Source organism: Aulonocara sp. 'chitande type north' Nkhata Bay, unplaced genomic scaffold (assembly GCF_057382095.1).
Source record: "Aulonocara sp. 'chitande type north' Nkhata Bay isolate Kocher_YH1m ecotype deep benthic unplaced genomic scaffold, A_spYH_male_GT1.1 unmapped_scaffold_4, whole genome shotgun sequence".
Classification (NCBI taxonomy): domain Eukaryota; kingdom Metazoa; phylum Chordata; class Actinopteri; order Cichliformes; family Cichlidae; genus Aulonocara; species Aulonocara sp. 'chitande type north' Nkhata Bay.
In genome coordinates, this window is record NW_028234336.1 from 193,317 (window position 1) to 204,925 (window position 11,609).

The 11,609-nt window shown below is 41.0% G+C and overlaps 2 protein-coding genes across 2 annotated transcripts; one reads left to right on the top strand and one right to left on the bottom strand.

Annotated features, from left to right (window-relative positions):
- Nucleotides 1–1,612: 1,612 nt before the first annotated feature.
- On the top strand, nucleotides 1,613–11,389 carry LOC147300741 (uncharacterized). The gene is made up of 4 exons (XM_086284832.1): nucleotides 1,613–1,668; nucleotides 1,865–2,635; nucleotides 9,466–9,629; nucleotides 9,821–11,389. Exons 2-4 carry the CDS (start codon nucleotides 1,892–1,894, stop codon nucleotides 10,704–10,706), a joined length of 1,794 nt encoding a protein of 597 aa, XP_086140958.1. The 5' UTR covers nucleotides 1,613–1,668; nucleotides 1,865–1,891; the 3' UTR covers nucleotides 10,707–11,389.
- On the bottom strand, nucleotides 7,546–8,681 carry LOC147300742 (uncharacterized). The gene has a single exon (XM_086284833.1). The coding sequence runs from the start codon at nucleotides 8,545–8,547 to the stop codon at nucleotides 7,546–7,548; it is 1,002 nt and encodes a 333-aa protein (XP_086140959.1). The 5' UTR covers nucleotides 8,548–8,681.
- Nucleotides 11,390–11,609: the final 220 nt, after the last annotated feature.

Here is an 11,609-nt window from a genome sequence, read left to right on the forward strand (position 1 = left end):
TAACATCACAGATAACTTCATATTTTATAGCTGTCAATAAAGTTCCAGGTATGAAATAGGTAATCTATCAAGGTCCTGGGTCTGTGACCCAGCATTTATGTTCTTGGAGTTTTGGTTTTGGTTTATCTAATAGTTTAAGGTTGAGATTCTGTTCCATGTGTTGGTTGCTATAGTTATCCCTCTGATTAATATTTATATTCTTAGGTCACCTTAGTTTTTTAATCTAGTCTTTAGGTTTCTGTTGTCATGCCTCCCTGCTAGTCAAATGCCCCATGTATAATCACACTGTTGTGTAAAACAAGTCATTGGGATCCTCAAGGTTTGAACATGATTTTGATAGGAGTTAGCATCTTGGATTTAGAAGCAGTTTTTTAACAGGTGTGTGACGGAGGTGTGGTCCCGGGCACAGCTGCAGAGGAGGAGTGGTGCAGTGAGCTCAACGGGGGCGGTGCTGGGCATGCCGGTGAGAACAGCTGATGGTGATTTGGACTGATGGTGGTTTCCTTCCCTTTTTATAGTGAGACGGAGAGGAGCGGGGAGATCAGCTGGGACCGACAGCTGTCAGACTGTGCTCAGCCATAACCCAGTGAAAACTGTGAATAAACGTGGAATCTGGTGATACAGACCTGTGTGTGTGTGTGTACCTGTGTAGTGCATTTCACAAGGTGCATCAAGGCAGATTTGACAGGGTTTTGCCCCTCATAGTATGTCTGTAGTTAGTCATGGCCAATTGGATTGAGCATTCTGATTGGCCCATGACATTCAGGCTTCCATTCAATTGGTGGATTTCACTTCTGCAGACAGGTGGTTCAGATCTGGGCATTTGGAGTCAGTTGATGACTTTCAGAATGATCTTTTCTGGCTGGATGATTAAAACTTAAAGCATTTACCTGTCTGTAATGGATTATCTGACATTTCAGTGATTTTGTGATTAAAATAATCTAAGCTATTAATATTCATTCAGATGATTTGCGATTCTAAATTTTCTTTTGTCATTACTCAGCTTGTATAAATTTTAAGGCTGTTCAGCAACTTTCCAAATTTGAAACTTCTTCTGTGTGAAATTTAGATTTCAACAGTTGATTTGAAATGATTTGGCCTATTTCTGCTCAGTCTACATTTTTAACTTAACATTCAACAATTCTGCAAGTCCTGCATTTGGATCCTACCCTGCCTTGCCTCACTCAGAGTTATATGACATAAACAGAAGGTCTCATTTCTACCTGAAGGACAGAAAACATGGTTTATTGGCATCCGCTGATGGTAAAACTATTAGCAATATTAATAATTGGTCAGTCTGATATTTTACAGGTGAAAGTTTCATGGTTTGGATAAAACTATTTTGTGTTGATGCACACAATGTACCGTCCCATAACTGTGTTAAAGATGGATCATTGTCAAATTAATACTGGTGACAGTATTTATGACAGTATTTATGGCTTTATGACAGACTTTGCCATGTTAGGGACTTTCAGGTTTAATCATTGTCCAGTGTAAATAGCCATGCTTTCTCTTTCTCTTCTAGCTGCTTTATGTAACACCTGATTTTGACACAGCCCATAGAAACGGGCGTGTTTCACTTCCTCCGTTTTTCTAGTATAAAAACGGAAAAACTGATCGTTGGCTGCCAGATGAGACTTTTCTAGACACAACTTCTGAGTTTCTGATGTAAGTAAGATAATAGATGTGTATGACCATCATTATTATCATTTTTTTTAGTCATAAGTTTCTGTTAATTTAAATAAAGATTGCATTTCTATCAATACTAACATATTTAAAGGTAATTTAACTATTGAGCTCTTTAAATGTAATATTTTCATTGCTCTTTAATTTTTTCTCCCACATTACTCTGTCCATATCGCAGAGCTGCTGATCTCACTGTGATCTCATCATGGATGTGGCTGACATGCTCCTCAGCAAAATCTTCTCCTGGGTGAAGCTACAGAAACAATGTGCAGATAACCTGAACTCACTGGCTACTGAGCTGGAGAAACACAAGAAGAACGTTAACATCAGTCATGTAGTTGGGAGCACTGTGTCTGTGGGTGGTGCAGTTGCCATGACAGCAGGAGGGATCTTATCAATCTTTACAGGTGGACTGGCAATACCTATACTAGCTGTCGGAGGGGCAGTGGTATCTGGGCTTGCTTTGGCTAACAATGTGGGTTCAGAGGTCGTCAATGCCATCATATCAGGCAGCACAATGAAGGAAGCAGAGGAGATTACACAGAAGATTACAGATCTCGAGAAAGGAATCCAAGAACTCATGAAGAAATTAAAAGAGGAAGGAGAGAAAAGAGAAAAGCAGGCTTGTTCCTTTGCAGATGTTTCTGAAGGCGTTGCAGAGCATTATGTTGTAGAGCAAATCCTGAGAGCGATGGCCAAGCGAGTGGGCCTGCATTTACATGATGGCATCAATTTGCATAAAATGTTGACCGCTCTGTCCAAAAACACAATTTCTGGCAAAGACACTGGTTTTTCTCTTCTGCAGAGGTCAGCACTGGGACTACCACTACTTTCAAAGTTTGTGGTAAAAGCAGTTGCTAAAACATCTGGGAAAAAAGTGGTCTCTAAACTTCTGCCTGAGTTGGTCACTCGTGTGGGACCAAAAGCAGCAGCAAAAGCAGCTGGGCGTGTAAGTATCAAAGTGCACTCGTGAAGACGCAACGCTGTAGTTTTTATAAAAGAAATGACAGAGAAGTTCATCTGGATAGATGGAGGACAGAGATAAACAACAATGGGCACTGAAAGTCTTAAATATGAAATACTCTGTGCAAAACCCTGTGCTTGTTTATGACGAAATGGCTTACCAACACTCAGTATTGCTTTGGGCTTTAGGATTAAAAAGTAAGAATTTGGGAGGGGTTAAGTGACAATTTTAGTCCACAGCTTGACTGCAGCCATAAATTATGTAACTACTGAATAGTTATTTTTGCTTAGGATGTTTTAGACCATTCTTTAAGAAAGCACAGGAGATGACACTGTTGCACAGTTCAATTTACTCCCAACACCAATCAAAAATATATATATTACAGCACACAGATCATCACTTAGTTTATTTTTGTGTTTTCCAGTCAGTGTCATTACCTGCAAATAAACCTCACATAGCCTGTTTTAAAAATGCAGGACTCTGAAACACAAGGAATGAACTAATAGGTAGTTTTATTAAACTAACATGAAGTATAAAGTAACATGAATAACAAAACTAGAAAAAAACCCAACCCTTTGACACATCAAGGCAAACATAGTGTGAGGAGAACATAGGGAAATGCAGACTAACGAGGAAACACATAGGAACACACCTGAAACTGAGTGTTGCCAACTCCTCAGTAAGGAAAATCGTTATTGGCTGTCCTAAAAGTCGCTAGAAGTCGCCAAATGACATCATCGCCTAATTTGCCCAATTAGTCATGCTAATGTAATTGTAACCTACGTTGTTGGAGAGAAATAACATCGTGGAAGACACAAAGTGAGTAAAAAACGTCCTAAATGCAGTTAGAATTTATTTAGAACTACAAATTAAATTTCTTTTAGCAATTATTGTTTTTTAATGTCACAATTCCAACCCTGCTCCTTTATCCGGGCCTGGACCGGCAAAAGTGACCCGAAATTGGCACTCTGGTGGAGTTACTGTGAGTGTGTGTGTGTGTGTGTGTGTGTGTGTGTGTGTGTGTGTGCGTGTTTATAAGTAGTTTTAAACCTTGTGATCCAGAAAACAGCATAACAGTAAAAGAAGAATTGACTGCGTTACAGTCAGAGTGCGGGAGCAGCGGCTTCGCTCATGCGCGATTCATTTGCCGTTTGGACGCACAGGTGTGAACGTCTCCTGCCCTGATAGCAGCTGGGAGAGGACTATGCTCCACCTGGGAGCGCTTTGGCACGGGTGAGGTGCCCAAGGCAGCACCGCTGCCTGTTGAGAGTAAGAGCGATGCGCGTTTTCACGTCAAAAAGTCATCATAAATAAGTCTCCAGTAATACCAGAAAAAGTCGCCAGATTTGTCGCTAGTCGCTTTTTAGAAAAAAAGTCACTAAGGGGGTCTGAAAACTTGCTAAATATAGCGACAAAGTCGCTAAGTTGGCAACACAGCTGACACTAATCTGGCTGATGAGACAGGGGGAGCAAAACTGAACATAACACACATAAAACAAACTGTCAAAATAAAACATGAACTAAAACGCACAAAAACTCAAACACGTTGCCTTGACATAGGGGATAAAGAGAACAAATGACCAAAGGCAAGGCAAGGCAAGGCAAGTTTATTTGTATAGCACAATTCAACAACAAGGTGATTCAAAGTGCTTTACAGAGACATTAGAAACAAAAACAAATAAAAAGCATGATTTAAAATTGATTAAAACAAGCAAATAAACTAACTAATTAACAAACAAACAAACAAACAAACAAACAAACACAACAGTGTATAAAATCAAAACAGATAAAATCAGAACAGTAGATAAAATCAGTAGTTAAATGTAAGTTTTGAAATTTAAGCTTAAAAGTGTGGATTTGGTGCTTTATTCAAATGCAGCTGAGAACAGGTGAGTCTTCAACCTGGATTTAAATAAACTGAGTGTTTCAGCTGATCTGAGGCTTTCTGGGAGTTTGTTCCAGATATAAGGAGCATAAAAGCTGAATGCAGCTTCTCCGTGTCTGGTTCTGACTCTGGGAACTGATAAAAGACCGGATCCAGATGACCTGAGGGATCTGGAAGGTTCATACTGGGTCAGGAGGTCATTGATGTATTTTGGTCCTAAACCATTCAGAGCTTTATAGACCAGCATCAGAACTTTAAAGTCTATCCTCTGACGGACAGGCAGCCAGTGTAAAGACCTCAGAGCTGGACTGATGTGGTCCACTTTTTTGGTCTTAGTGAGGACTCGAGCAGCAGAGTTCTGAATGAGCTGTAGTTGTCTGATTTTTTAGGTAGACCTGTAAAGATGCTGTTACAGTAATCAAGCCTACTAAAGATGAATGCATGGACTAGTTTTTCCAGGTCCTGTTGAGACATCAGATCTTTTATCATTGAAATATTCTTGAGGTGATAGTAAGCTGACTTTGTTATTGTCTTAATGTGTTTTTCTAAGTTTAGGTCTGCATCCATCACTACACCCAAATTTCTCGCCTGGTTTGTGGTTTTTAGATGTATAGATTGAAGTTCTCTGGTGACCTGTAATCGTTTTTCTTTGGAGCCAAAGACTATTACCTCAGTTTTGTTTTTGTTTAGCTGGAGAAAATTGTGGCACAACCAGTCATTGATTTCCTCAATGCATTTACCAAGAGCCTGTACAGGGCCTCGGTCTCCTGGTGACATTGTGATATATATTTGTGTGTCATCTGCATAGCTGTGATAGTTTATTTTGTTGTTGTTTATAATCTGTGCCAGTGGGAGCATGTAAATGTTAAACAGAAGGGGTCCCAAGATGGAACCTTGGGGAACTCCACATGTGATACTTGTCTGCTCAGATGTGAAGTTACCTATTGATACAAAGTATTTCCTGTTTTCTAAGTATGTTTTGAACCAGTTTAGTACAGTTCCTGAAAGACCTGTCCAGTTCTCCAGTCGTTTGAGTAATATGTTGTGGTCAACTGTATCAAATGCTGCACTGAGATCCAGTAAAACTAAGACTGACATTTTTCCACTGTCTGTATTCAGACATATGTCATTAAACACTTTGGTCAGAGCGGTTTCAGTGCTGTGGTTCTGTCTAAAACCTGACTGGAAGGCATCATAGCAATTATTCTGTTTTAAGAAGTAATTGAGCTGTTGAGAAACTGCTTTTTCAATGATCTTACTTAAAAATGGGAGATTTGAGATCGGCCTGTAGTTGTTCATTTGTGTCTTGTCAAGATTGTCCTTTTTCAGTATAGGTTTGATTACAGCAGTTTTTAGTGATTCTGGAAACACACCTGATAATAAAGAAAAGTTGACGATCTGTAACAGGTCTGACTCTAAAGTCTTTGAGACCTTTTTGAAAAAACTTGTTGGCAGGACATCTAAACAGCAGGAGGAGTTGTTCAGTTGACCTAAGATGTCCTCCAGGTCTTTGCTGTTAATCGGGTGAAACTGTTTCATGGTGTTTAAACAGTTTTTTGGTGGACACAGTACATATCCTGGATCTGCTGTTGATGTACCAATTGCTTGTCTAATTTTCTGGATTTTTTCTGTGAAGAATTTGGCAAAGTCATTGCAGGCCATGGTCGAATGAAGTTCAGCTGCCACTGACACAGGAGGGTTTGTTAGCCTGTCAACTGTAGAAAATAAGACCCGAGCATTATGGCTGTTTTTAGTGATGATGTCAGAGAAGTAGGACCTCCTTGCACTCCTCAGTTGTAAATTATAATTGTGAAGTTTCTCTTTATAAATGTCATAATGAACCTGGAGGTTTGTTTTTCTCCATTTGCGCTCAGCTTTCCTACACTCTTTTTTCATTTTTCACCAGTGTGGAGTTTCTCCATGGAGACTTTTTCCTTCCAGAGATAACCTTCACCTTAATGGGAGCAATAGTGTCCATTACATTTAACATGTTAGCATTGAAGCTATTGACGAGCTCATTGACTGACCCTCTGGACAGGTCAGGTGTTAGTGGGAAGACCTGGTTAAAAATTTCACTACTGTGTTCAGTTATACACCGTTTTGTGATCACTGTTGTTGATATATTTGTGTGGGCTGAGATTTTACTTTCAAAGAAAACACAGTAGTGATCAGACAGGCCCACATCAGACACAGTAACCTTTGAAATGCTCAGGCCTTTGGAGATCAGTAGGTCAAGAGTGTGTCCTCTATTATGTGTGGCCTCTGTTACATGCTGAGTCAGCCCAAAGTTGCCCAGAGTGTTACTCAGGTCTTTAGTCCCTTTGTCCTGAGGGTTGTCCACATGAATGTTAAAATCCCCAGCAATAATTACACAGTCAAAATCAACACAGATCACAGACAGCAGTTCACTGAGGTCATTAAAAAAGTCTGTGCAGTATTTGGGAGGCCTGTAAACATTAAGAAACACAACTTTGGATGGGGCCTTCAGCTGTAAAGCCACATATTCAAAAGACTGAAAACTTCCAGGAGATAGCTGCTTACATTGAAATGATTCATTAAATAAGACAGCAACCCCTCCTCCTCTCCTGCTCGCCCTGGCCTCACTGATAAAACTGTAGTTAGGAGGGGTCGTCTCGATGAGAACAGCTCCACTGTTACTTTGGTCCAACCAAGTTTCAGTTAAAAACATAAAATCAAGGCTGTGCTCAGTGATTAAATCATTAATTAAAAATGTTTTCCCAGCTAAAGATCTAACGTTTAATAAAGCCAACTTAAGTGTTTTAGAGGCATTACTTGTCCCCTCGTGTTTGGGAGCAGTCTGTGGCACACAAGGTATGTTTACTATGTTTAAAGATCTTTTAGAGTGCATCTCTCTGTGTTTTGACCAGGCCACATGTCTCCTGTCACCTAAAAGTACAGAAATTTTAAAACCTTCTAGTAAACAGGGTCCCAGCTTCTCCTGGGAAAAGTCACCACTGCCATAATCCTCACAGCCCGGACCCTTCACACATCATACATCAGGCTGCGGAGAGAGGGCATGAAGGTGGTAAAGAGGAACTAAGGGGGGCGAGGCTGGGCAATGTGACTTCGATTGCTCTGTTGAGGGTGGGGCTCGATGGCGAACCTTTGGCCGCTCTGGTGGGGGGTTTATGGGGGACAAAAAGGGATTGGGACGGGGGGTAGATCTGAGCCCAGCATTGACCCGCTCCATCATCTCCTCAGTGAATTTCAGGTGTGGGGAGGAGGGAGAGAGGGAGGGGGAGGAGGGTGATGGCCTGTCAGGGGTTTGGGGGACTGGGGAAGGTCGTGGTCCCTTGTCCTGGTCGTTGGTGTTGTTGAGAGAGTTGGAGGCAAATAGGGACCCCTCTTCTTGCCTTAGATGTCTCTCCTTTCTGAGGCTCTTCCTCAGATGCCATGGATGTCTCTCCTTTCTGAGGCTCTTCCCGGGTGGGGGCAAATGGAGCTCCTCCTCAAGGTTTCTGCTGGGCTTTGTCTGTTCTTGGAGTACTGTTTGTTCCTCTTTATGAGATAACTCCTCGTTTATCTCAGCCTTGGCACCAAGCACGGATGGATGACGTATGGAATAAAACAAGTTGGAGGTGAACAGTTTCACCCCCGACTTGTTAAAATTAAATCCATTTGCTTTAAACAGATGCCTGCGTTCCCAAAAAATATTAAAGTTGTCGATAAAATGCACTGAGTGGTCAGCACATGCTGATATAAGCCATTTATTCAGTGTAAACAACCTGCTGAATCTCTCGTCTCCTCCTCTGACCGGCGGTACAGGTCCACTGATGAATACAGCTGCATTCAGAGAGTTTACAGTGTTTAATAATCCAGTAAAGTCCCGTTTCAGAACCTCCGACTGTTGTTTGGACACATCGTTTGACCCTGTATGCAGAACAATGTTTGTCACAGTTGGATATTCATCTGCAATTTGAAGAATTCTCTCCTTCAGGTTGTTGGCCATATCCTTAGGAAAGCAGAGGACTTTAGTGTTCTTACCGCACATCCTTTGTACATCCTTTACGGCAGAGTCACCCACAATCAGAGTTTCAGGCCTAGCCTTTAGCTTTCCCTGTGGTCTTTTACTTTTCAACAGATTTTCAGACCTTACTTCGCTGCTTTTAGATGGATGGTTGTCCGATATAGATCCAGGGTCCTTTGATAGTGGAGCAAATCTGTTCTGCAGTTTCACATTCAGTTGTTTTGGAGGTTTGTTGTTATCCTTCCTATTCACGGTTGTCCAGTCCTGTTTCCTCCCGTATACAGGGGTAGAAGAGCTTCTCTGTCTCGTAGGAAGTGAAGGCCAGTCGGTTTCAGAGATCAAAGCTAGAAACCAGAAATAAAGAAATAAACTCTGATGCATTAGAGAAAACTAAACTATGAGAAAGTGACACTTAAGTGATATCTTAAATGAACAGAAAGAATCCTGAGTTCACAGCCAACTCAAAATGCTGGGTCTGAGTCCCAGGAGCATGCCAGTGGTACCAGGTCGAAGGTTGGCTGTTGCAGCTGACACCAGTCATCTAATTATACTTCCCCTTATTTCAGTAGGACATTGGGACCTGGAAGAGAAAGAGTCTGGAGCTGTGCCGTAGTGACGGCCACGGAGAAAACAGGGAGCGGCTGAAAAGCTGCACTGTAAATAAAATAAGCACATCAAGCAAAAGATCCTACTGTGTCTGTGGTGCCATGTTTCAAGTGTTCTCGTCACAGAGACATGACTTGGACTTAGATATTAGAATTAAATGGAGTCTGTGTGATTTATGACACTTTTATAAATGTGTCTACTGACTGTGTAAGACATTTGTGGTTCCAGCCTACAACAAACTCCACTGTTTGTATTTCGGAGTCCTTACAGACAAATCACAGGTACAGAGCAATATTTACATCCTGTTACAGATCATGTTTATGTTTTTATGGGCAGATTGCAGGGGGAGCAGTTGGACTTGTAGTCTCGGTTCCTGAGCTGATTTTTGATTGTATAAACCTGGATGACTGTGAGACAGAGGGCAGTATGACCCTGAGACAGAACGCTGAAGTCATACAGACTGCTTCTGATGACATGGAAAAAGAGCTTCAGGAAATTCAGTGAGTGTGAAAATACAGAATGTCATCGTAAAAATAAAAAGATTTGATTCATTAATTATATCAATGAGGTGTGTCCATATTCTAAGATACATTTCAGAATAAATCACTCACATTAATCACACTGATTATATTGCATGTTTTTGTTCATAAGGTATTCCTAAAATTCTTTCATGTCAAAATTTCTCTTTCAGGAAAGTGTTCCAGAGGTTAGCCAGAGTCAAACACAGCATAGAAAACACAGAGAGGAGCTCTGATGAAAGTGAAACATTAATAACATTTTTGATTGAACACTGTAAAGATAAAGATGTCCAGGACTGGCTGAGCAAAAACTCAAACTCTAGGGACTTCTCCAAACTCGTAAACATGTTTCACTTCTTGAAACAAAAGCTTGATGAGGAAGAGAAGAAGCTCCACTCCAACACTGTTGACATCACCTTTGTGGCGCATGGAGCGATCACAGACTCCATGATCCCAGCCAGCTGTCTGCTGCCTCTTCCCACCATCACCGACGTCGTCCTGTACTCCCCCTGGAACTGCGTCATCACTGCTGATGCAGCGTATGGTGTAGCTACAGGACTCATAGAGCCTCAGCACAGAGTTTTTCTATGTAAAAAAAAAGAAGAATGCAAAATTCCTCACCAAAAGCATCAACCCACCAAACTTCCAAGTGAGTGGAACTCAATAAAGAAAGCTGGAGATCGAAAGATTCCAAAAATCATGCTGTGTCCACTGCGACTACCTGAGGATGGTGCATGGAAGGCTTTTGAGATTCTCGAGAATAAGCATGGTAAACCTGGGAGGAACCACATTGTTGTTCCGTTCATTCTCCCAGGAAAGAGTGAAGGAAGTGTCCCATTCTTTGTTGTTTCCTTGGCTCTGTCTGTTGTGCTCTTTTTCTCCAGATTTCAAGCCACGCTCCATCTCACTGCCTGTCTGGCGAAATATGGAAAAATTAAACTTGACGAGGATGCCCTGAAGGAGCAGTATTGCTGCACCATCGACAATACAGCAATGACTTCTTCACACAGCATGTTACCCAATGGACTGTTCAGAGCATTTAAAGAAATGTTTGATTAGACATCCTGAATTTTCCCTGGAATGGGTTTCCATTCTCTGTGTTCTCTCCAGGGTCTCTGGCTTCCTCCCGTCGAGATGGAGTTGTGTTAGGGTAAATGGTGATTTTTAACTCAGCTGTTGGTGTTAATGTGTGTCTGTCTTTGTGTTAGCCTTGTGATGGGCTCATACTCCTCACTCTGTGACAGCTGGGACTGGTTCAGCCACAATCCTGAAATAGATAAGCAGAAGAAAAGGAATGGATCATTGTGTCAGTTATCTTTACTAAATTAGGTTCAGATCTTTATGATTATGTACATGTTTAATATGATTTGCTTATTTACAACATATTTTTTGGAATAATCAATCTGATATAAGTTTTTCCATGACTATAGCTGTACTTATTTTATGGGGACTCCTTTTCATGTTAAGTCTTACATTTTTTATTTAGATAGGCAGAGAAGTGATCAATAATATGTTTTAATATAAAGTGTCTGCTTAACTCAGACTGCTCTCTAATCATGAATGTGCAGCCTAACAGAGACATGAGGACAATGAAAGGTACTTGCTGAGCTGTTGCTGTGTTTACTGTGTGCAGCAAACAGGTTGTGTCTGTTTGTTCTCATTTTATTGTTTGATTCTTTTAAAAGTTCATTATTTGTTCTGTGTAACCTTTATTCAGAGAAATAAAACTTCCTTTTGACCTGCTGACCAGATGTTACATTTTCTCAACTCTTCAAAGAAAAATGAGACCGATCAGAATCTCTGCTGATTGATGAGACACAGGAAGGTGCGACTGTAATCACTGCTGTGTGTTCTTATAGAGTACTACTGTGCTGTTTGGATGTGTTCATGAGGTGTGTGAGAGTGCTTGAGGATTAAACTGGGCAGCAGAAATAATGTATAAACCATTCACATCAATTAATG